The sequence below is a fragment of the Mustelus asterias genome, chromosome 7 (genome assembly GCF_964213995.1).
Source record: "Mustelus asterias chromosome 7, sMusAst1.hap1.1, whole genome shotgun sequence".
In the NCBI taxonomy this organism is placed as follows: Eukaryota; Metazoa; Chordata; class Chondrichthyes; order Carcharhiniformes; family Triakidae; genus Mustelus; species Mustelus asterias.
The window spans coordinates 124359731-124386362 of NC_135807.1; the positions used below are offsets into that span (position 1 = coordinate 124359731).

A 26632-nucleotide genomic window follows, 5' to 3' on the forward strand; every position below is an offset into this window, starting at 1 on the left:
GATTCTCTCCCATTTTCATACTCGTTTGGCACTTAGAATTTTTTTTACTGATTGCCCCCTACATGTTTCACTTCTCAGTTCTGTACGCAGAGTATATGTATAACATTCAAAAGATTTGTTTTTGATCGATAAACATTTTTTAAGAATTCCACATTTCAATTTGGCCTGGGTTTTCATAGAATACAGCATTACTCCCAACTGTTTTGGTTAGCAAGGCAAAAACCATAGAAAATATTTCTGTTAAACAAGTACATAGGAAAGTACCATGCTGTCCATCTGGTATGGCCGTCAAATTATTCCTTTCGACTGCATTCACAAAATAATGAGAGAACTATGATGAGGAAGGTCATTTGGCCCATTTTTGTCATCTATCCAGAAAGATCATGCAGTAGTTATCTTGGATTTTATTTCAGTAATGTCAGTGTTTTCCCTCTACGGGAACACTGCTTCATGATTCTGAAAAAAACGGGAAGAATTGTTTTTTCTTTGTTCTTTCATGGGTTGTGGACGCATGTGTTGCCATCCTGAATTTCCCTTACTGGATCATTTCAGAGGACAATTAAGGGTCAACCCATTTGCTGAGGGTCACATGTAGGCCAGACCAGTTAAGGTTAGCAGATCTTCTTCCCGAAACGACATTAGTGAACCAGATGGAGTTTTATGACAATCAATGATAGTTACATGATCACCATTACTTAGACTACTGAAATTCTTTCAGTACTTATGCTGTAAGAAAACAACCAGAGAGAGCATTAAAATACATGAATAGCTTCAAAACAGGGCAAGAGTATGAGATAATTCCGAATTATGACTTTTCCATGCATTTGGGTGGGAAGATAAGAACAGCGCATCAACAAGATTATCCTCATCAACCCACTCTGTTACTTCATCAAAGTGCTCAAGCAAGTTAGCTAAAGACGATTTGCCCTTAAAAAAATATCCATGCTGGTTTTCCTTAATTAATTGCATTTGCCCAAATGTCTATTAATTTTGTCCTGAATTAGTGTTTCTAAAAGCTCCCCCACCACCATGGTTAACTGTAACTTGCTTGTAGTTGATGGGCTTATCCTTATACCTTTTTTGAACAAGGGTGTAAAATCATTTGCAATTCTCCAATCCTGATACCACCCCTGAATGTAAGGATGAATAAGAAATTATGGCAATTTCTACTCACTTTGAGCATTTTTTGAGCATGTAACTTATAAGGTTCGGCTTGTATCCATTATTAAATGGAATATGTTAGTTGAGCATTATATAGAATATTGAGCTTCTGTTGTTAGTTTAGAAAGTTGCATAGATGTACAAGACAGTCTTTTAGCACAGTGGAGAGAGTGTGAAGAAATAATGACCTGGATTTTGTGATGTCGATGGCAAAAAATCAACATTCACCATTATTTCTCCATTGAAACTGACAGCAACTATCTGCACATACACTCAGTAAGAGGGAAATGCAGAAGTTGCATTTCTTGGATGCTTCTTCTTGGATGCATCTCATCTTAGCTCTTTATCAGCTTTAAGTTTAGCCTATCCAATATCACGCATTATGAATTTTAAACTCTCAAGTGTCTGAATTGTCTCCTCTTGCATCATGACCTGGACAGCATCTTATTCCTTGCTAAAGACAGATGCAAAGTATTCATTAAATACCTCAGTCATGCCCCTGGCTTAATGTGTAAATATTCATTGGTACCTAATTGGCCCCATTCTTCCTACTACCCTTTTACTGAGTTTTTCTGTCTTGTCCCAATCCCTCCTTATCTCCCAATGCAAGCTTCCAGCCCTGACTATATTTCTTTCCCCATTTATCTCCCAACAACACAAATAAATAGAACAATGAAGGAGTCAAGTGTAAACGGCAATAGCAGCTTATATTTATATAGCATCTTAAATACATTGAAACATACAAAACATTTCTTCAGAGCATTAACACCAGAAGAAATAGGAACAGGAGTAGGCTGTTTGACCCCTCTAGCCTGCTCCACCATTCAATCGGATCATAGCTGATCCGATATTTCTTACGCCCACTTTCCTGCCCTTTCATTGTAACCCTTGATATCCTTGCTGATCAAAAATCTATCGATCACAGCCTTAAATATACACAATGATTTTGCCCCCACAGTTCTCTAGCAGGGAGTTCCAAAGACACTCAACCCTCTGAGAGAAGAAATTCCTCCTCACCTCAGTCTTAAATTGGCACCCCTTTATTCTGAAACAATGCCCTCTGGTCCTAGACTCTCCCAGCAGGGGGAACATCCTTTCAGCATTGACCCTGTCAAGCCCCTTAAGAATCCAATATGTTTCATTGTAAAGCAAAGTTCAATGAGCCACATGAGATATTAAGTCATATAACTAAAAGCTTATCTGCAGATGTAGGTTATAAGGAGTGTCTTAAAGAAGGAAAGCGAGGTAGAGGAGGGATAGGTGTGGGAATAAATTCCTGAGCTTGAACAACTGATGACGTGGCCATCAATGGTGGAACAATTGTAGTTGGAGATCTGAATTAAAGGAACACAGATATCTCTGAGGGTTATGGGGCTAAAGGAGATTGCAAAGCTAGGGAGGGGCAAGGTGATAGAGAGATTTGAAAAAAGAGAATGAGAATTTTCAAAGTCAAAATGTTACTTGACTGGGAACCAATGTAGGCCAGTGAACACAGGAATCATGAAGAATTGGAGCAAGAAAGTGAGAAGCAGAACAAGACAGAGGCAGAGGAAATGCAAAAAAGAAAAAATCGAGACAATAAAAGAGAGAAGGGAAAACAGATAACCAAAATGAGAGAGAAATGCTAGGAAAGTAGCAGTTACAAAGGTACAACTTACTTCTGGAGCATGAAGATGACTTAACAAAAATATCGCAGTATATTCTCCTCCAATGTATTATCAACAGCACTATAGAAGATATACTGTTAATAAAATCAGTTCAGTAATTCATATTTTGTATCAGCCATAATGTACTTTGCATTATACTTTTTGTTTGGCCAGTAGTTAATATTTATAAAAAGGCCAATTTTGTCAATAAACATCCTCACGAATTGTGGAGAAAGAATGTGGCTTTCCTGTGGCATGAGGACCACCAACATCTCTCCAAAGCACTGAAGCAGTCATTATCAGAAACACTGACATTACAATTTTCCGATTCAAGGGAGATGACCCCAGAGTCAATGCCTCACAGCAAGGTCTGGGAACACACCTACTACAAAAAGGCAAACCGATTGCATTTGATACAGAATCTCTGTAACACAGTCCAACTACTCCAACATTAAGCAGGCAACGTTAACCTTAGTGTTTGCACTCATGCATTTTCATATCTACCTATTTGGCAAACAATTTGTGGTAGAGTCTAACCACAAGCCATTGGAGAGGTTTTCCCTAAAACCATTGACCAACGCACTGCCCAGATTGCAGTGGCACTTGATCAAGATTCAAAGATACAACTAAGATTATGGACAATCCAGATAACCTAATGGTCATATCGGAGGCACTTAGCAAATTGCCTAACCCACCGAAAACAGCAGATATATCCTAGGTCTACAAGTTAACTTCATTGACATTGAATTTGAAGATGTTCTACAAATTGATCTGGTGCATTTAGCTCAACACAATTGCCAAGCAGTTACAAGAAACAACGGTGAAAGATTCAATGCTACAGAAACTATCGGAAACCCTCGTTGAAGAATGATGATTTCAGTTCAGCATGCCAACGAACATGAGACCATTTGGCCTTTTTGGGATGAGCTAGACATCTCAAGGAGAGTCATTTTTAAAGGCAGGCACGTAATCTTACTGAAATCTTTGCGACCTGATATTTCAACAACTTCATCACTCATATATGGGTGTAGGTCACACGGGAAGACTCGCAAGAAAGGTGGTCTGTTTGCCGGGTCTGAACATTGATGTAATCGCCAGGAAGTGCAAAGCATGTCATGTGCATATGCCAAGTCAGCACAGAGAACCACTGATTTCACATGAAGTTGGTCCACAATTGCATCCAATCTCTTTCATATCCAAGGTACTGACTTCATAGTCATTGTCGACTACTTTGCCAAATACCCCATTATTTCACATGGTGAAATCCCTAATTCTCAAATGTTGATAGACCAAGCAAGATCTACACATTGCACTGTTGCATCTGAGAGTGATGCTTTCAGTGCAACTATTCCATCACTGGCAGAGCTCATGTTTTGATGTGGAGATGCCGGCGTTGGACTGGGGTAAACACAGTAAGAGTTTTAACAACACTAGGTTAAAGTCCAACAGGTTTATTTGGTAGCAAATGCCATTAGCTTTCGGAGCGCTGCTCCTTCGTCAGATGGAATGGATATCTGCTCATAAACAAGGCATACAGAGATACAAACTCAAGTTACAGAATACTGATTAGATTGCGTATCTTTACAGCTAATCAAGTCTTAAAGATACAGACAATGTGAGTGGAGAGAGCATTAAGCACAGGTTAAAGAAATGTGTATTGTCTCCAGACAGGACAGCCAGTGAGATTCTGCAGGTCCAGGCAAGCTGTGGGGGTTACCGATAGTGTGACATGAACCCAAGATCCCGGTTGAGGCCGTCTTCATGTGTGCAGAACTTGGCTATCAGTATCTGCTCAGCGACTCTGTGCTGTCGTGTGTCGTGAAGGCCGCCTTGGAGAACGCTTACCCGAAGATCAGAGGCCGAATGCCCGTGACCGCTGAAGTGCTCCCCCACAGGAAGAGAACAGACTTGCCTGGTGATTGTCGAGCGGTGTTCATTCATCCAGTGTCGTAGCGTCTGCATGGTTTCCCCAATGTACCATGTCTCGAGACATCCTTTCCTGCAGCGTATCAGGTAGACAACGTTGGCCGAGTTGCAAGAGTATGTACCGTGTACCTGGTGGATGGTGTTCTCACGTGAGATGGTGGCATCCGTGTCGATGATCCGGCACGTCTTGCAGAGGTTGCTGTGGTAGGGTTGTGTGGTGTCGTGGTCACTGTTCTCCTGAAGGCTGGGTAGTTTGCTGCGGACAATGGTCTGTTTGAGGTTGTGTGGTTGTTTGAAGGAGCAGAGAAGCTACGGCATCTCCGCCAGAGCCTTCAACATGTCATTGATGAAGACGAACATCTCGCCAAGGCCTTCCCCACATCCCCACTTCTCGCCTTCAAACAACCGCACAACCTCAAACAGACCATTGTCCGTAGCAAACTACCCAGCCTTCAGGAGAACAGTGACCACGACACCACACAACTCTGCCACAGCAACCTCTGCAAGACGTGCCGGATCATCGACACGGATGCCATCATCTCACGTGAGAACACCATCTACCAGGTACACGGTACCTACTCTTGCAACTCGGCCAACGTTGTCTACCTGATACACTGCAGGAAAGGATGTCCCGAGGCATGGTACATTGGGGAAACATTGCAGACGCTACGACAACGGATGAATGAACACCGCTCGACAATCACCAGGCAAGACTGTTCTCTTCCTGTGGGGGAGCACTTCAGCGGTCACGGGCATTCGGCCTCTGATCTTCGGGTAAGTGTTCTCCAAGGCGGCCTCCACGACACACAGCGCAGAGTCGCTGAGCAGAGACTGATAGCCAAGTTTCGCACACATGAGGACGGGCTGAACCGGGATCTTGGGTTCATGTCACACTATCGGTAACCCCCATAGCGTGCCTGGACCTGCAGAATCTCACTGGCTGTCCTGTCTGGAGACAATACACGTTTCTTTAACCTGTGCCTAATGCTTTCTCCACTCACATTGTCTGTATCTTTAAGACTTGATTAGCTGTAAAGATTCTCATTCTAATCAGTATTCTGTAACTTGAGTTGGTGTCTCTGTATGCCTTGTTTATGAGCAGATATCCATTCCATCTGACGAAGGAGCAGCGCTCCGAAAGCTAATGGCATTTGCTACCAAATAAACCTGTTGGACTTTAACCTGGTGTTGTTAAAACTCTTACAGAGCTCATGTTTGGCAGACTAGTGCACACTAATTTACCTACTCTTACCCATTCAATCTCTCAAAAACTAGAGAGCAACTTTTAAAATTGCAAAAGACGATGACCAACATGCAAGTAGTAATGTGGGTACAAATTGCAAAGTTTACAGTTGGGACCAGTTTTCATCCAGGATCCCACAGAAGGCAACCAGCCAGAGTAACAAGGATTTGTTCAGAACCAAGATTCTATGAAGTCATCACACACAAATATGCAATGGTGAGTTGTAAAAGCGAACAACTCGGATGCATTCCAGCTCCTCAATCGCCATGCAGTTCTATTGCCTCGAGGACTAGCTCCTGAATTAAGCCAGGAACAACATTGAGGTATGACAGTCCCACAGACCACTATGAGCAATTAAAGAAACCTCCAGACAAGATTACCTTTATAAGATCTGAGTGTACCAGCAGATTGCTTCAACACTTTAGAGTCTCCTATATTAATCAGTTCTATATACTTATGTAATGGTAATTAAACATGAAGATGTACTGCAAAAAGTTATGTATCTTTGGAATTTGGACGATAACTTTAAAAATAGAGGGGGTTGTTGCAATATGCCTTTAAGGGACTGCAGCATGACATCACTAGAAGGGAAGTGTGTCATGCAATCCAGTCTTGCTTTCACTTTTGCCTTTGAGCAGAGCACACACCGATCTTCATGCTTTCTACCTCGGTATAAATGTTTTCATGTGTCTCGTCTCAATAAATGAACCGACAACATGCTTACACAACCTCTTATGAGTAATTGTGCTTTTATATGATAAAAATTAAACATTCACTACCTTCCACTTGCACGCCACATGCTTATTTGGAGCATTGCAACCTTTTGTGATTTCTTTTTGGCCTCATATTCATTGTCGTTTCTGGGCTGAACCTTAAGCCTTCACTTTATCTTTCATTTCTGTATTTTCTATCATTTTCTAGACCGTTTCCCTGCATGATCTTTATACCTAGATCTGACCTGGTACTTCTAGGCAACAGTCTTGCAGTGTAATCTAGCTTTTGAAAAAGATTGTGTTAAAAACATAGGTGAAGGATCGCTAGAACCATACAGGTAAAAATGTAGTTTTGACTTACTCAGTCATTGTGAGTCAGCAATCTTTATAATATATGTGTTATGTATGTTAATATCAAGAAAGAGCTCAGCATTTGCGGTTATTAGTTGAATTATTATAATTTAAATTCACTCTGTTAATCTGGTTGTTTATTTAACAAACAGGAGCCAGGGGAGACAGTGCTTCATCTAGCAGTGCGAACTGCTGACCGGACCTCACTCCACCTGGTTGACTTTCTTGTACAGAACAGGTAAAAATCACTTAATGGTAAATTCAATACCTAATATTCGCATCCAATGTCTTTCTTAAACTCATGTTGCTCATTTTAGTCACTCTGCAATCTTTGGCATTATGTATCGCACATCTTCTTTTGATACTTGTTCATTCTGGAATACCATCAACTTCAGCCTAACAAAATATCATGTATGACATCTCCTGCCAATTAAAAAATGAAGCAAACCTCCCAATTAAAGTGTCCATTCACTCTGAACTGTTTGATTTACAGCAATTTTCCAATTTCCAATCAATGAGAGTTGCCATAGGAAAGAATAGTGTATTTTTGGTTAGTTTAAATACTTTATAGTTTAACCAGTTTACTGAAGGTTATAAAATGTTAATGAATAGAGCAAACAAGAAAGCACTAAAAATAATGCACTGCATTAAGATAAAATACAACTTCTACTGTAAATGTATAATAGTACTGATCTCTTCAAAATATTGTATTAATATCTTCAATTATTCCTAAATATGGTGTTTTTAGAATATATATTCGCTTTTATCTGTAGGAGATTGAAATTATTGATTTATTTCTAGTATTTAGATGGTGTAGTTAACATAGGACTTAGGAGCCATTTGGCCCTTCAAGGCTGCTGTACCATTTAATAAGATCATTGCTGATCTGGCTGAGGTCTCAATTCCACTTTCCTGTCTACCTCCCATAACCCTTGACTTCCCTGCCTAACAAAAATTTGTCTCACTCTGCCTTGAATCAATTGAAAGACCCTCCACTGCTTGCTCAGGAAAATAATTCCACGTACTAACGACTCTCAAAGAAATAATTTATCTTTATCTCAGTCCTAAAAGAGAGACCTCTTATTCTTAAACTGTGTCCCCTAGTTCTAGTTTTCTCCACAAGTGGAAACATCTGACCAGTATCTACCCTACCAAGTTGCCTTAGGATGTTTCAATAAGATCACCTCTTGTTCTTCTAAGCTGCAATGGGTATCAGCCCAGCCTGTTCAATCTTTCTTCATAGGTTAAGCCCTTTATCCCAGGAATGAGTTGAGTGACGCCTCTATGTACTGCTTCTAACACAATTATATTATATCTTTTTTTTCAAACAAGGAAACTAAAACTGCATTTTGTCTCCTTATTTGTGGAGTATTCCAGATGTGGTCTCATCAATGTCTTGTACAGCTGTAGGAATACTTCACAACTTTTATATTCCATTTCCCTTGAAATAAACATCGGCATTCCATTTGCCTTCCCAATCATTTGCTGTACCTGCATACTAATAGTTTATGATTTATGTACCAGTGCAACCAGATTCCTCTGCACATCACGATTTACAATCTCTCCCCATTTAAATAGTGCACTTTTTTTTGTTCATCCTACCTAAGTGGACAAGTTCACGTTTCTGCACATTAAGCTCCATCTGCCAATTTTTTGCCCACTCATTTAACCTGTCTATATTCATTTGCAGTAACTCTATCATTCTTGACAATTTACTTTCCTATTTATCTCGGTGCCATCGACAAAGTAGCTACCATATATTCCATCTCTTCGTCCAGATCATTGATAATGTAGATTATAAACAGGTGAGGAACGAGCACTGATCCCTGTGGCACTCCACTAATTGCAGCTTGCCAAACTAAAAAAGACTTATTCACTGGGATTTTCTGACCTCCCTGTGACATATTTTTCAGTGATGGGAGGTGGTGTTCATTGGCCGGCGGTGGAATCTTCCGGTCCCATCACCGTCAACAGGTCCCATTGATTTCCCATTGATTCCACTGCATTCCGCTGGGAAACGGGCGGTGGGGTGCACTATTGACAGGACCAGAAGATCCTACCGGCGTGACGAGCTAGATCGCGCTCATTATCTCTACTTTCTGCTTCCTGTTAACTAGCAATCATTTATCCATGCCAAAATGTTGACCTCTACACAATGTTCTCTTACCTGGTGTACTGAACTGAAGTGGTATAGTATCAAATCCCTTTTGGAAATCCAAACATACAATATCTATAGGTTCCCTTTTATCCACTTTGCTTATTACTAATAATTTAGTCAGTCATGATTTCCTTTCACAAAGCCATGTTGACACAGCCTGATCACATTATGATTTTCTAAGTATCCTGCTATAACCAACTTGTTAATGGGTTTGAACAATTTCCCAATGACAGATATTAGGCTACTAATCTTCTGACTTAGCACTAAGCTTTGTAGATTTGTACAGTGTTTCTTCCAAAATTACGCAATCCTTAATTTCTTATTTATCCTTCTCAGAGAACCTTTCTTACTGGCATAAATCTTTACTGAGAATTATTAAATACCTCCTGAAAAGTCTGCCACCGTATCTCCCCAACTCTATCTTTGAATCTAGTTTCCCAGTTCAGCTCTGCTTTCATACCCTTACATTTAAAATACTAGCTCATGGTTATTGCGGTACCTTCCTTTTATACCTCATTTATTTCTTCCTGTATGCTCTGTACTACAGTCTAACTACTGTTAGGAGAGCCCATAAACTACACCCACGAGTGATTTCTTATCTTGCATCTCTCACCACTGTACTAATGGCATCCTTAATTAACAGAGCTACTCCGCCATCTTTTCATAGCTTCCTGTCTTTCCAAAATATCAAAAACCTTTAAATATTCAACCTCAGTCTTGATCACCCGGTAACCATGTCCCTGTGATTGCTATTAGGTTATACATATTTATTTCTAGCAGTGTGAATCCTGCACACTTTCAGATACAGAGCTTTTGACTTGCTGCCTTTATCTTTGCCCAAATTGCTACCCTCATTGTTATCCCTTGATTTACTACATCTCATGATTTTCCATCCCACATCCCAAACCACCATTTAGTTTAATGCCCTCTTTACCTTAGTTATACAACTTCTCAAAACACTGGTACCAGCATGGTTCAGGTGAACCCCATCCATTGATACAGCTTCCACTTTCCCCAATGCTAGGACCAGTGTCCCATGAATCAAAATATATTTCTCCCACATCAGTTTTGAGTCACACATTCATCTCTCTAATCTTCTTTACCCTACATCAGTTTGTTCGTGGCTCAGGTAATAATCCAGAAATTATTACCTTTGAGGTTCTGCTTTTTAACCAGTCTCTCCTTGCTCATAATCCCCAAGCAAAACCCATTTCCTCGTCCTGTCTCTGTTATTGGTACCGACGTGGACCATGACAACTGGATCCTCCCATTCCCATTGCAAATTTCTCTCTAGCCCCAAACAGATGTCCTGAACTCTGGCCCTGGGCAGGCACCACAGTGGTTTGAACTCACGCTTGGCTGCAGTGAACACTATCAATCCCCCAACTTTACTCTCCCCCACTATCACTATATTCCCATTAAGTTCTCCCACTTGAATGGTTTTCTGTACCATGGTGCTATGATCAGTTTGCTCATCCATCTTGGAGCATCCCCTTCCGTCCCCGCAAACTGAAAAAATTTTAAACCTATTGGACAATTGCAAAAGCTGAAGCTACTCCTATCTTCTTGGTCCCCTTACCTACCTCACTTGCAATCACTCTGACCTATCCACGACCACTGCCACCTCCAGGACCCCCCCCCCGATGCATCACAGTGTCTGCAGATTTGCCCCCTGCTCAGTAGCCCTGGGCCAAGCTCCTCAAATAGCTGACATTGAGAACAACATATTTACCTTGGATCACAATTGTGTCCAGAAAACCCCACATTCTACAGTCACAACACATCATCTGCCCTGCCGACTTTATTATGTGATAATTAATTATTCTCTTAAATTGTTTATCATTAATAAACCATATTATATCCCATGAGCTTTACTACTGCTAGTAACCCTTACTATTACTAATTAAATCTGACAATTACTAATACATTACATGAATTTTGAATGATAAATGAGTAAAATACTCATCAACCAATTACTTACCTGGTTTCATAGAATTGTAGAATCCTTACAGTGCAGAAAGAGGCCTCCTGGCCCATCAAGCCAGAACCGACAACAATCCCACCCAGGCCCCATCCCCACAACCCCATGCATTTACCCTGCTAATCCCTCTGACACTAAGGATCAATTTAGCGTGGCCAATCCACCTAACCTGCACATCTTTGGACTGTGGGAGGAAGCCGGAGTACCCGGAGGAAATCCGCACAGACACTGGGAGAACGTGCAAACTCCACACAGTCACCTGAGGCTGGAATTGAATCCGGGTCCCTGGTGCTGTGAGGCAGCAGTGCTAACCACTGTTTTCCTCCTCCCTCACTCAACAAATGCCAAAGTTAAAGCACTGTGACTAGGTGCACTCCGTGATGAGCTATTGTCATCATGATTGTTTACTTGTGCGCTTAGCAAGACCACCTATACTCCTATTAGCTGAAATTCAAATTCCCAAGTTCAAACTCTGTGCCTGTCTGCACTCAGGGATGATCTTTCTTCGTGCTTGCACACTTTCTCACTTAACAAATTTCATGTCTCTTTGCAGCATAGTAACAGGTTATTCACTATCTATTTCAGAGAGAATAATGATAATTGCAAATCTGTCACATCAGTTGAGAGTGTAATAGGCATCTGAATGAAATAGAATTTTTTTCTGACCTGAGTTTCTTCAACCATTTCTAAGCTCTAACATTGGATTTTCTGTATTTCATTATTACTGCACAGTTTTTCTGATTTCAGTCAGTTAATAACATTAAGTGTCCCTCTACAATCAGTTGAGTGCTTTGTCAGTTGATTTGAGGTGATTTTGCTAAAGATTATAGCTGTTTTATACCTAGTACTTTTGTATATCAAGTGGATATATGTTTAAAATAATTTTAATACAAATATTATTGTATAGTGTGCTAACTTCCAATAGTGTGGCATGGTACAGGTAGGTACCTACGATTCTCCAGACGCTGAGTACCCATTCTTAGCCATACTTTATTGAGGAGGTTTCCCATAGAAATTACTAAATTTAAGAATATAAAAAGGTTACCTGTCCAAATGTAGCCTTGAATGTCTAGTTATAGAACAGGATTAGAAGTTTCAGTGTTGAACAGATGGGACCAGGTCCCTTGTACATCCTATCAATTGGGGAAGCTGTGTGGTAAGACTGTAAGAGAAAAAAGAAGCTAAAAAAATGCAACCCCAGTGCAATTTATATATTCATTATGAAAATTGTAGGATTAATGGCTTTAGTACATCAATATACATCACATTCATTTGATGCAATAAAATAATTTACATTGGTATTTTCTTTCACCCTTGTACAGTGGCAATCTGGACAAACCAACGACAAAAGGAAACACAGCTGTACATTACTGCTGCATTATGGATAAAGTGGAATGTTTAAAATTGCTTCTCCGGGGAAAACCAAGTTTAAATCTAGGTGAGTGTGCTCTCGATGACTTTAAATTGCATTTTCTATTACATATGACTGCCAGCAGAGCCCAGCAAACAACTTAACTCCTTGGCCCAATATTCAGCTCAAGCAGTATGGTGAAGATTTTGCAAAGTTAAAGCTACTCAATGTCTATCCTAGCCTTATTATTGTGTTATTAGCAATGTACTATAAAAACAAACATCGGAAATATAATCTAGATAATTTGAAAAATATAAATTATCTTCTTACCTGGTCATCCCATTTTACACATTCTCACTTTACTCTATCTCCTATTCTCTGCCATGCTTAAGAATAATTTCAAAATCTTCTATTTATCGTTTTTCGTTAACCTGTCAGTTACCACTATCTAATTTGCAAGAAGAACAAGCTCCAATGAAAAAGTCTAAACAACCAGTAAAAGCACATTTAGTCAGTCTAAACAACCATTAAAGGCACATTTTTCAACTGATTCCACATACTGCAGATTGACAAAATAGTAGCCTCCAAGAATCAACAGCACCCAGAATGGCACTATTGAATTAAGGGACCTAATTAGGCTTAGTTCATAGGCAGATTATCATCTTTCCATACTCTTTCTGTTCTCTCCCCAACGTTTGCATGGAATTGGTTCATAGTACTAAAGTAGGAAGAGTCACGTAAGCAACATTCCTCACAAAATGATCTTAATATGCTACTGCTTCTTAGTAGAAGGCCATTCCTTGTGATTCTTCCCAGCAGAACACTCTATCAATGCGAAACATATATTTGATGTGAAGACAACATAGGCAGCTGCTAATTGCTGTAGCTGTGGTTTTAATCCATAATATCTGTACTGCTGCTTTACCCATGGGAATGTTGAACTTAAAATGCTCCAGCAGTATTCTTTCCTTTTATTTTGAATAACTTAGGATGATATCCAACCAGCAAACAGAGCATCTGAGAGTTAGCAAGTATGCTTTAACAGCTTTAACAGCAGTAGGTGCTTTTGATTGCAACGTTCTGGAGTGGGATTCTCCCAAAAAAATTCTAAGTGTTGAATTTGCATAAAAACTGGAGTAAATCACGCTGTTTTTTCAGCGAGAGTTACAGAATGAATCTCCCATACCCCCTGCACTGCAGTATCCTGAATCTTGTTATCTTAGTGTCACCTAGGCTGGAGGCAGACCTTGAAGGTCTCCAAATGAGTAGACAACAAGTGAAGACCGAATGTGGAGAATCAGTGGTTAATAAAGTCAGTAGAAAAAATGTGACAAAAGTGACATGTACTCCAGTCACAATGAAATGAAAAAATAGGAAAAGTGTTACAGGAAGTACCTGTTACACTACTGGAAGAATAAAATCATGCAATACTTCATGTATACGAGAGGTAGATAGAAGATCGCAAATGGAAACAAATTATTTCTAATTAAATTGTCCCATCAAATAGAAGTCACAATTTCCTGTTATATTTACACGATTCTCCAATCTCGAACAATATTTTAGTGTTTCAACAAAGTAAAATTATGGTAAGTTGGTGAATCCACTGTCAGTTGTGCATAATCTCAATATGTAAATGGAAGTTTACATGCAACCATTTGTGGTCCTTTAATGTGTTTTATTATATTTTTATTAAACAGTCTAAACATTTATTTTGTCAGCATATTTTAGAACGAAAATGAATTTGTATAATCTACACTGAATAGCTACTTCAGAAAATTAATGTATGAGGAATTGCTGACTGCATTGTATTTTCTGTCTCTGAAGTTGTATGTATTATGCACTGAATTTATTAACCTTAACAGTAAACCAGAGTGGAGAAACAGCTCTTGATATAGCAAGAAGATTGCAGCGTGCACAGTGTGAAGAACTGGTAAGAAATAGTTCAGTTTGATATTGATTCCTTTCACAGAATTTCTAGTCCAACCTTAGATTTAAAACTTATTTGAAAACCAATAGTTACAGTGCAATTGTTTTTGCTTGGTATATTTAGCTATAATATTGGTCATGAAAACCTTTTTGAAATTCTTAAAAAAAAACAAATATATTCAATTCCAGTAATTTTCTTTTATCCAAATCCTAAGGCCGTTTGAATATATTTTTCTGACAAAAAGTTCCAATTATTGACGTGTATATTCATTGCATACTTGCATGGTTTGATGTCATGTCTGACCCAAATGTTCAAAATATATTCTAAATACACATAAATTCAATTCCACACACATTTGCCATATGGTGATTCAGAGCCCAACTTAGGACATTGAGGCAAAATTATTTTCTGTTAATTGCTGGAACTATAATTTCTCCTGCACTCGGAGATCTTGTCCTTCCTGCAATTAACAGAAAGAATCCATCTTACCTAGCGAAGCTACAGTATCTCAACTCAACGTATCCTACAGAACATAAGGACACCACAGATTCCAATGGATGCTGCAACTCCTCATTCCCAAAATAGCTACAAAAATTTCCACAACTCACAAGTCTAACAGAACAAATGAAAGAAAATTTGGGAACCCGTCCTTACAACAATTACACACAGGTAGTTTGTCAATTCAGGTGCACCAAGCAGGCTGCACTCCTTATGTGACATATGCTATGGAGTATTTAGTTTCAATAAACTTTCTAGTGCTAGATCTAGCTATTTGGAGTGGTGGACAATATTACTGGTCAATATTAGAGTTTTCCCATACCCATACTCCTTTCTGTTGGTATGTCTTTTGAAAACCATCTTGTCTTAATATGCAAGTGCAATTTTTTACAGTAGAAGCAGAAGATAGTTCTTTCTACGGTCACATTGATTAAGCTTATGTGGACCATGTGCCAGTCAGACAGCCTTGTGAAGAAGTGCCTCCTCCCCCACATTCAGGTTTATAATGGGCAGTTGCTTATGTAAGCAACAAAATGATAGCCACCTGCATTAACACCAATTTCAAAGTTGCCAGTATAACATCTTAAGTTCTCTAAAATAAACAAAATACTGAGAGTGCTGGAATCTGAAATAAGAACAGAGGATGCTGGAAAAACTCAGCAAGTCTGGCAGCATCTGTAAGGAGAGAAAGCAGAATTAATACTTTAAGTTCTTTTGGCACTTCATCAGAACTATAGCCAAGGAGAATATGTTAAAGTGTAACTGTGAGAGATTACAACAAAATTTAAGAACAAAAGCCATGGCTTGGTGTGGTTGGTGTTACATTGAGGCAATACATGTATGCGGTATTTTTAAAAAAGGTGTTTAAGATGGAGGGAAAAGGTCACAATCTAAAGCTGTTAAACTCAATGGTGAGATATTTTAAAAAGAGGGTTTAAGAGCCCCTTGTGACCTTTGTCCTCCATCTTAAACAGATTGTCTCCACAAAAACCGCAAAGACAGCAATCAGTCTGGAGGCGGTCGCTGGAGAATTGGGGAAGGTGGCTCAGAGGCCAGATTGAGGGGGGTGTTTTCAGCAGACCCAACCTTCCCAATGTCAAATCCATCTATAAGGCGAAGAATGTCTGAAAACAAGACAACGCCCCTCCCGAGGCCACAGGCAAAGGAGGGGGAGGGGTGGGGCGGGGTGGCACAGGAGAGTCATGCGAGTTCTTTAGCCACCATTAAATTTCTCTGGGCTGGAAGATAATTGGCTTTAAGTGGCTCATGAATGAGCCTAATTGTCTTCCTGCTGTCAGAAGGCAGGATTCCTGCACCAGACTCTTCTGGCCCCAACTTAATTTCCCAACACTGGGAATTAGATGTAGATACTCTCACCCAATTCTCACTGGCCTGCCTGCGATCATGCCCTATCTGGCGGGCTCCACTAAATCCAGCTAGATGTAACAAAATTAGAAAACTTATTCCATTCCCCAGGGTCTGTTTTAAAAAAAATAATACACATGCATAAAAATGCATAGTGATTCCAGGCAAACAGAGGCATTCCAGAGGAAGTTAACTTCCAGAGGCATTCTGAAGATATCAACACTCATCTCCCTCAATTTTCTAACATAGCTTTCAGACTGTTTGTCAGACATCAAGTAGGAGTCATATTGGGAATGTATAACAATGTAAAATGATTGAAACTGTGTTGAACATTGAGTATTAGCTTGTATAAGTCAATCATAAAGTGGCATTATATAAAATGTTTGTTCCCCTGCTATCTCAAAGTACTGATTGAATTGGCAATAATCCCTATAATCTGTTTTTTTTTAACTTGAGTTTTTAGGTAACCAATAATGATGCAAACCTAAACAGTGCATTCATATCCTTTTACATGTAAAAATAAATGACATGTTTATGTAAACATTCCACCAGATAACAAATGTAAAGACTTATGGTTCACTTGTGCAATGTTCTTGAGCTGAAACCACCACCTTTTCTTCCTTGGGAAACTAAGTTGCTAATTAAAGGTTTAGGATGTAAATATCCTATTATGAAACCATTCATTTAAATACAGTTGTATTTGATTTAATATTTTGTATTAATTTCAGATCAGTCAAGCTGCTTTAGGAAAAATTAATCCTCATGTTCATGTAGAATATGAATGGCAATTACGGCAAGAGGAAATTGATGAAAGTGATGATGACTTGGATGTAAAGGTGAGCGCAGAGAATATTTAACACAGAAGAAATTTTCTTGCAGTCCATCAAGCTAAGCTGTTATAACAAACTATCTAGCAACCAATTATAGAGCATCATTTGGTGGAGACCTTGATACAGCTACCTGCTCTTAATGCCAAAAATAACATCAAAGGAAGTTCAAAAGAGATCAAGCAAAATAATCTTTTAAACTCTTTCTTAAATATGTCTTTTTAAACGATTGTCTTTTACAAATTGGATTGAAGAAATGGCCAAACATAACATTTTGACCTGAATGAGAGAGCTGAATTTGTAAATGAATGTAGAATACAGATTTTACATTTTAGAGTAAAATTGCTGAGAGATCTCTGGTAGTTCAATGGATAATTATGTTCTTTAGTGCGGTGCTGAGCCATATGCATCAAGAGGCACTTCATTTTGATCCTTCGCTGTAGTCAAGGCACAACAGTTCACCAAAACAGATCCCCAGCATCCTTCCATCACTGATTTAGTCAGGCCAAAAATACGGCGAGGTGGTTATTGGCCTGTACTTCCTGGGCATGAGTTATCATTTGAGAAGAGCACAGGAAGGAAAGTTAGGTAGCTAGGATTGCAAGCAGGTGACACCCAGTGGCATAGTGGTATTATCGCTAGACTACTAATCCAAAGACCCAGGGTAATGCTCTGGGGATCTGGGTTCAAATCTGGAATTAAAAGTCTAATGATTACCATGAAACCATTGTCGATTGTTGCAAAAACCCATCTTGCTCAATAATGTCCTTTAGGAAAGAAATCTGTTGTCCTTACCTGGCCTGGCCTATACGTGACTCCCGATCCACATGTGTGGTTTGACTCTTAAATGCCCTCGGGGATGGGCAATAAATGCTTACCCAGCCAGTGACACCTCATGATCAAATTAAAAAATGAAGGACATATTAGGAAAAATCCAATATGGGTGTCTCATCCTCCTCAATTGAGTTTCTAGGCAATTCAGATAAATATCTACCCTAGAGTTTCATCTGCATACTGCTTAAAAAAGTGTGCACTCTGGCAGATATAAGGATCAATCTTATTTGCTGTAAGTGAAATATGAACTAGGAGCAGGGAAAACTATCGATGAAAATTGACAAAATATTTAAAATACTCATGCTTTATTGATCTGACTAAAACTATATTTCTGATGAAATGGGCAAGAGATCATTTTAATTGTCACATCTTTCGCAATATTCCAGCTAAAATGATTTGCAATTTCAAATTCTTGCCATTAATCATGCCATCCTATGGTTAATGTGGTCTAGATTGGGAATCTTAATTGTTACTTGGTCAATTCTGAATTCTAAGTGAACAATGTCAGATATATCTGTGAGCAGTTGTAGGATTTTTCTCAGAAATTGGTAAACTTTCTGAAGAGCAATAGAAGCTATAAAACAATTTTGGATGAGTTAATCTGAGTTTGGATTGTAGTCTGATTTGACATTCATAACAAGGCTTTTCCTGGAGGGTCGATTTTAGTCTGTCATCTTTTTCTGATCGTAAAAGGACAATAGCCAGGAGGGAAGAAAGAAAGATTACATGTTACCCATCATACATCAGACTATTCAAAAGCATATTGCAGCCAATTCATACTTTTTAATTGTAGTGAATGTTGTTGTTTAGAAAAGATGGCTGAAAATTTGCACACAGCAAGGTCCCACAACAGTGATGAGATGAATGACATTTCGCGGTTCACTCAGGGACTAATTTTAGCCAGGTCAACAGGAGACCTCCCATGCTGGTTTTCAATATGTGGGATCTTTTGTGCTCATTTGAAAGGGTAGTTGGGACCTTGGTTTGACAGCTCATTCAGCAGGCAGCATATCTGTCAATTAATACTCTCTTTTCTTTAGTATTGCACTATAAAGTAGATCAAGATTGTGTTCATCTTAAGTGGAATTTCAACTTGTGCCTTTCCGACTCCAAGGAGAGAATGGTCCCACCGAGACAAGACACTTCAACAACGTAGCATGTTTTTACAAATAATTTTGAACCATTCCTGGGTTATGTATTGAGTAAGAAGTCTCACAACACCAGGTTAAAGTCCAAAAGGTTTATTTGGTAGCAAACGCCACTAGCTTTCGGAGCGCTGCTCCTTCGTCAGGTGAGTGGGAGATCTGTTCACAAACAGCAATCAGGGCATATAAAGACGCAAACTCAATTTACAGAATAATGATTGGAATGCGAGTCTTTACAGCTAATCAAGTCTTAAAGGTACAGACAATGTGAGTGGAGAGAGCATTAAGCACAGGTTAAAGAGATGTGTATTGTCTCCAGACAGGACAGTTAGTGAGATTTTGCAAGTCCAGGCAAGTCGTGGGGGGTACAGATAGTGTGACATGAACCCAAGATCCCGGTTGAGGCCGTCCTCATGTGTGCGGAACTTGGCTATCAGTCTCTGCTCAGCGACTCTGTGCTGTCATGTGTCGTGAAGGCAGCCTTGGAGAACGCTTACCCGAAGATCTACTCCCCACGTTGGAGATCTTTACTGCCTCCCGAAGATACACAAGGCAAACACACCCGGCCGTCCCATCGTATCGGGCAATGGGACCCTGTGCGAGAACCTCTCCGGCTATGGGCGGCACGGTAGCACAGTGGTTAGCACTGCTGCTTCACCGCTCCAGGGACCTGGGTTCGATTCCCGGCTTGGGTCACTGTCTGTGTGGAGTTTGCACATTCTCCTCGTGTCTGCGTGGGTTTCCTCCGGGTGCTCCGGTTTCCTCCCACAGTCCAAAGATGTGTGGGTTAGGTTGATTGGACATGCTAAAAATTTGCCCCTTAGTGTCCTGGGATGCGTAGGTTAGAGGGATTAGCGGGTAAAATATGTAGGGATATGGGGGTAGGGCCTGGGTGGGATTGTGGTCGGTGCAGACTCGATGGGCCGAATGGCCTCTTTCTGTACTGTAGGGTTTCTATGATTTCTATGATGTCGCAGGCATCCTGAAACCCATTGTACAAAGAACCCCCAGCTTTTGACGCAACACTACGGACTTCCTACAGAAACTCAGCACACATGGAGCAGTTGAACCAGGAGCACTCTTCGTCACAATGGATGTCTCGGCACTCTACACCAGCATCCCCCACGATGATGGCATTGCTGCAAATGACTCAGTACTCAACGCCGACAACTGCCAGTTTCCAGATGCAATTTTACAACTCATCTGCTTCATCCTGGACCACAATGTCTTCACCTTCAACAACCAGTTCTTCATCCAGACACATAGAACAGCCATGGGGACCAAATTCACACCTCAATATGCCAACATCTTCATGCACAGGTTCGAACAAGATGTCTTCACCGCACAGGGCCTTCAACCGATGCTATACACTAGATACATCGATGACATTTTCTTCTTTTGGACTCATGGTGAACAATCACTGAAACAACTATATGATGACATCAACAAGTTCCATCCCACCATCAGACTCACCATGGACTACTCTCCGGGATTGATTGCATTCTTGGACACATGCATCTCCATTAAGGACAGTTACCTCAGCACCTCACTGTACCGCAAGCCCATGGATAACCTCACGATGCTCCACTTCTCCAGCTTCCACCCTAAACACATTAAAGAAGCCATCCCCTACGGACAAGCCATCTGTATACACAGGATCTGCTCAGATGAGGAGGATCACAACAGACACCTCCAGACGCTGAAAGCTGCCCTCATAAGAACAGGATATGGCGCTCGACTCATCAATCGACAGTTCCGACTCGCCACAGTGAAAAACTGCACCAACCTCCTCAGAAGACAAACACGGGACACGGTGGACAGAGTACCCTTCGTCGTCCAGTACTTCCCCGCAGCGGAGAAGCTACAACATCTCCTCCTGAGCCTTCAACATGTCATTGATGAAGACGAACATCTTGCCAAGGCCATCCCCACACCCCCACTTCTTGCCTTCAAACAACTGCACAACCTCAAACAGACCGTTGTCCGCGGCAAACTACCCAGCCTTCAGGAGAACAGTGACCACGACACCACACAACCCTGCCGCAGCAACCTCTGCAAGACGTGTCGGATCATCGACACGGATGCCATCATCTCACGTGAGAACACCATCCACCAGGTACACGGTACATACTCTTGCAGCTCGGTCAACGTTGTCCACCTGATACGCTGCAGGAAAGGATGTCCCGAGGCATGGTACATTGGGGAAACCATGCAGACGCTACGACAACGGATGAATGAACACCGCTCGACAATCACCAGACAAGACTGTTCTCTTCCTGTTGGGGAATACTTCAGCGGTCACGGGCATTCGGCCTCTGATCTTCAGGTAAGCGTTCTCCAAGGCTGCCTTCACAACACACTGCAGCGCAGAGCCGCTGAGCAGAGACTGATAGCCAAGTTCCACACATGAGGACGGCCTCAACCGGGATCTTGGGTTCATGTCACACTATCTGTAACCCCCATGACTTGTCTGGACTTGCAAAATCTCACTAACTGTCCTGTCTGGAGACAATACACATCTCTTTAACCTGTGCTTAATGCTCTCTCCACTCACGTTGTCTGTACCTTTAAGGCTTGATTAGCTGTAAAGACTCCCATTCCAATCATTATTCTATAAATTGAGTTTGTGTCTTTATATGCCCTGTTTGCTGTTTGTGAACAGATCTCCCACTCACCTGACGAAGGAGCAGCGCTCCGAAAGCTAGTGGCGTTTGCTACCAGATAAACCTGCTGGAGTTAACCTGGTGTAGTGAGACTTCTTACTGTGTTTACCCCAGTCCAATGTCGGCATCTCGACATTATGTATTGAGTTCCATTGTTGCTTAGCCAATAAACAAATAATAATAAATAAATAAACAAACTGTCCTCTTTTATCCAAATATAAATAAAATCAAAATAGGATTTTTAAAAAGGGAAGGCAAATCTTCTTTCGTAGCTTATAGGATGTGTTTCAAATGTGATTGAAATTTGAAATGATCAAGATCTTTAAGCTTAATATAAGCTTGAAAAACAGTGATGTCTTAAAGGGAGCATATTTGTCTGAACAAGTATAGTCTTTCATAGTTATAAACTTTGTAATTGAGATAAGTTTTGCCTGGAAATTACTGTCACACAAAACACAATCAAATCTAAGATTCCAAAATTAAAAACTATACATTAAACAAAAATACATTTGGGCAAAGGCAATAAACTACTGAAAATTGAGTGTGATAGATACAGAGACTTTTCATCCCTGGGTTGCTGTCGTTGTCATCTCAACAGAAGTGGATTATTAATCTTAGATTCAGTGTTGTCATATATTTAACTCTGTCCCCTTTTCCCCTTCACTAGACCAGCCCTGTAAAGAAAGAGCGTTCTCCAAGGCCACAGAGCTGCTGCCAGTCTTCCAGTCTCTCCCCACAAGAAAAACTTATGATCCCAGGACTTGCCATTGCACGAGAAAAACAGCGATTGTCCTATGGGGCATTTAGTAATCAGATATATGGTAGTGGCGCAGATTCTCCAATGTCACCAGCCACAGACGCCCCTCCTCTTCCTCCCAGGAATCCAAGCAAAGGTTGGTGACTAAAATGAAATACATTTTCTGAGATGTTAGTGTGTTTAGTTATGATTTGCAATTGCATATTTAGCTTCTAATTGCATTATGGTAAATGTTCATTAAATACTCCAATCAAAGCAGTGTCCACTTTTCTTACTGTGCCATTTCTGTCATCAACAGGAACAGTTGCTCTGCCATTATTCTGTGGTCAATTGTATTATAATTCTCTCCCTTATTTTTGGCACAAAAACTTGATTAATTTTTCACTGACTTATTGTTGCCAATCCTTCAATGAATCCTTTGTTAACTTTTGAAAAAATGTTGAACTGGCTAATGTACGATTGAAAGGAGTTGTTAACTGATGATTAGTCTTTGCTTCGCATTGGATCATTCCCACCCACCCTTCCAAAAATGGCTTCATGAACATCAAAAATGATTAGTCCTTGGTGAAGCCATTAATAAGGAAGTTGTACATGTTTTGCTACTGCAAAATCAAACTAAAAATGTTAGTACAGATCAGACATGGATTATTGTGCTTAAAGAATGAGAAAATTGCAGAACACCACAAATGCAGGTATAAGAATTAAAGTAACTAGTAAATTCATTATATCAGGCTGAAGTAGTGTGGGTAAATACTCGAGAAAGAAAAAAACTAAACTAAAAGTTATAACCTTGTTGACAAATTGATGACTTTGAGTTTAAAATTTTAAGAAGCAAGCGCCAATGGTAAGTTATCCCCCCTTTGCACCTCTCGAACTTCTACTGCTGTGCCACCCTATCAGGTTGTCAGGGATCCAACCACACCTGGGTTCCCCTCCCACCCAATTCCCCTGCTCCTGCAGTCATGCTCTAGATCCTGCTGCACCCAACTGGATACCGAGCTTGTTAATCAGGCTGACATCCGGTTGGGGATGTATTCTATTGAGAAGAAAAGACATACGCTATGAAGTTCTAGGGGAAACCCAAATTTCAGCTTTCCCATCTGAAGCTCCACCCCTTTGCCTAAGAAACTAGCATTAATATCCAAGCCAGAGAATCCAAATGAAGAATTCAGCAGGAAGTTGATGAAGCCAGTGTCCCAGATTCCACCATTACAACTGACTGTTCCACTGTCAGGATGGACCTAACAGAATTGGTATACAGTGGTATACAGTCAGGAAGAAAAGGTCCTGGGAGCACTCAACATTGACTCCTGACCCCATGATATCTAGTGGCATCAGGTCAAATATGGGCAAGAAAATCTGTTGCGACTTACTGCCTACGTCCTCCCCCAGCTGAGAAAATCGGTACCCGTCCATACTGAATGCATTCAGCAGAAGTACAAAGTGAGGTGTACTTGATAGCGGAAGGGGCTGGGGGGCGGATGGGTTCTATGTCCATCAATGCTTGTTAGCACCCCTACTGACCAAGTTATTTTATTTATTAGTGTCACACGTAGGTTTACATCAATACTGCAATGAAGTTACTGTGAAAATCCCCTAGTCACCACACTCCAGTGCCTGTACACTGAGGCAGAATTTAGCACGGCTAATGCAGCTAACCAGCATGTCTTTCAGACCATGGGTGGAAACCATAGCACCCGAAGGAAATCCAAGCAGACACGGGGAGAATGTGCAGACTTTGCACAGACAGTGACCCAAGCTGGAAATCGAACCCAGGTTCCTGGTGCTGTGATGCAGCAGTGCTAACCACTGTGCCACCGTGCTGCCCAAGTTGGCCAAGTCCGCTAGGACATAGCTGCCAGACTGGAGCTGCAGCAGGTATTAAGGGAAATAAAAATGGGGAAAAGTCTACTTGGCCTCATCCTCACCAATCTACCTGACGAAGATGCATCTGTCCATCACAACATTAGAAGGAGTGAACACCGCAAAATTCCACCTTCACATTGAAGATACCCTCCCATTGTGTTAAGTGGCACTACCACTGTGCTAAATGGGATATATTCAGAACCAATCTAGCAACTCAAAACTGGGCATCCATGAGAAGTTGTGAGCTATCATAGAGTCATAGAGGTTTACAGCATGGAAACAGGCCCTTCCGCCCAACTTGTCCATGCCGCCCTTTTTTTTTAAAACCCCTAAGCTAATCCCAATTGCCCGCATTTGGCCCATATCCCTCTATACCCATCTTACCCTTGTAACTATCTAAATGCTTTTTAAAAGACAAAATTGTACCAGCCTCTACTACTACCTCTGGCAGCTTGTTCCAGACACTCACCACCCTCTGTGAAAAAATTGCCCCTCTGGACACTTTTGTATCTCTCCCCTCTCACCTTAAACCTATGCCCTCTAGTTTTAGACTCCCCTACCTTTGGGAAAAGATATTGACTACCTAGCTGATCTATGCTCCTCATTATTTTAAAGACCTCTATAAGATCACCCCTCAGCCTCCTACGCTCCAGAGGAAAAAGGTCCCAGTCTATCCAGCCTCTCCTTATAACTCAATCCATCAAGTCCCGGTAGCATCCTAGTAAATCTTTTCTGCACTCTTTCTAGTTTAATAATATCCTTTCTATAATAGGGTGACCAGAATTGCACACAGTATTCCAAGTGTGGCCTTACCAATGTCTCGTACAACTTCAACAAGACGTCCCAACTCCTCTATTCAATGTTCTGACCGATGAAACCAAGCATGCCGAATGCCTTCTTCACCACTCTGTCCACCTGTGACTCCACTTTCAAGGAGCTATGAACATGTACCCCTTTATTCTGTAACTCTCCCCAATGCCCTACCATTAACTGAGTAAGTCCTGCCCTGGTTCAATCTACCAAAATGCATCACTTCGCATTTGTCTAACTTAAACTCCATCTGCCATTCGTCAGCCCACTGGCCCAATTGATCAAGATCCCGTTGCAATTGGAGATAACTTTCTTCACTCTCCACTATGCCACCAATCTTAGTGTCATCCGCAAACTTACTAACCATGCCTCATATATTCTCATCCAAATCATTAATATAAATGACAAATAACAGTGGAGCCAGCACTGATCCCTGAGGCACACCGCTGGTCACAGGCCTCCAGTTAGAAAAACAACCCTCTACAACCATCCTCTGGCTTCTGTCAAGAAGCCAATTTTGTATCCATTTAGATACCTCACCCTGGATCCCGTGAGATTTAACCTTATGCAACAACCTACCATGCGGTACCGTGTCAAAGGCCTTGCTAAAGTCCATGTAGATGACATCAACTGCACTGCCCTCATCTAGCTTCTTGGTTACCCCTTCAAAAAACTCAATCAAATTTGTGAGACATGATTTTCCACTCTCAAAGCCATGCTGACTGTCCCTAATCAGTCCTTGTGTCTCTAAATGCCTGTAGATCCTGTCTCTCAAAATACCTTGCAACAATTTACCCACTACAGATGAGAGGCTCACTGGCCTGTAGTTCCCAGGCTTTTCCCTGCAGCCCTTTTTAAACAAAGGCACAACATTTGCCACTCTCCAATCTTCAGGCACCTCACCCGTGACTATCGATGATTCAAATATCTCGGCTAGGGGACCCGCAATTTCCTCCCTAGCCTCCCACAATGCCCTGGGATACACTTCATCAGGTCCCAGGGATTTATCTACCTTGATGCGCTTTAAGACTTCCAGCACCTCCTTCTCTGTAATATGTTCAATCCTCAAGCAAGAGCAGCAGAATTGTATTTAGCCACAATCTGTAACCCCAAGGCCTGGCATATCCCTCACTCTACCATTACCATCAAGCCAAGGGATCAACCCTAATAAGATTGAAGCCTTTAGATCTGTGAATCCACAGATCAATAGACTTGTTGACAGGATCAGGACAGATCTGGTCGTGATCTCTCAGAATAGCAAATCTAACATGGTATTCTTTCAATTCACTACCATGACTGTTCAACAGCCATAAGGCATGGTGTTTATGCAGAGAGACCATAGCCTGTAGTGGGCCCACCCAGGGTTTGTACATAAGGAGGTTGAGTTACTTGGTTCCAATACCAAGTTAG

General features: G+C 40.9%; 1 protein-coding gene across 2 annotated transcripts in view; it reads left to right on the forward strand.

Annotated features, from left to right (window-relative positions):
* LOC144495926 (arf-GAP with SH3 domain, ANK repeat and PH domain-containing protein 1-like) overlaps positions 1 to 26632 on the forward strand; it is a 274726-nt gene that overhangs the window by 207461 nt on the left and 40633 nt on the right. For both annotated transcript variants that reach the window (XM_078216746.1, XM_078216747.1), the window contains exons 20-24: positions 7193 to 7278; positions 12502 to 12617; positions 14393 to 14460; positions 17049 to 17156; positions 22457 to 22682. In XM_078216746.1, coding sequence (XP_078072872.1) covers positions 7193 to 7278; positions 12502 to 12617; positions 14393 to 14460; positions 17049 to 17156; positions 22457 to 22682 — 604 coding nt within the window. The remainder of the gene's footprint in view (positions 1 to 7192; positions 7279 to 12501; positions 12618 to 14392; positions 14461 to 17048; positions 17157 to 22456; positions 22683 to 26632) is intronic.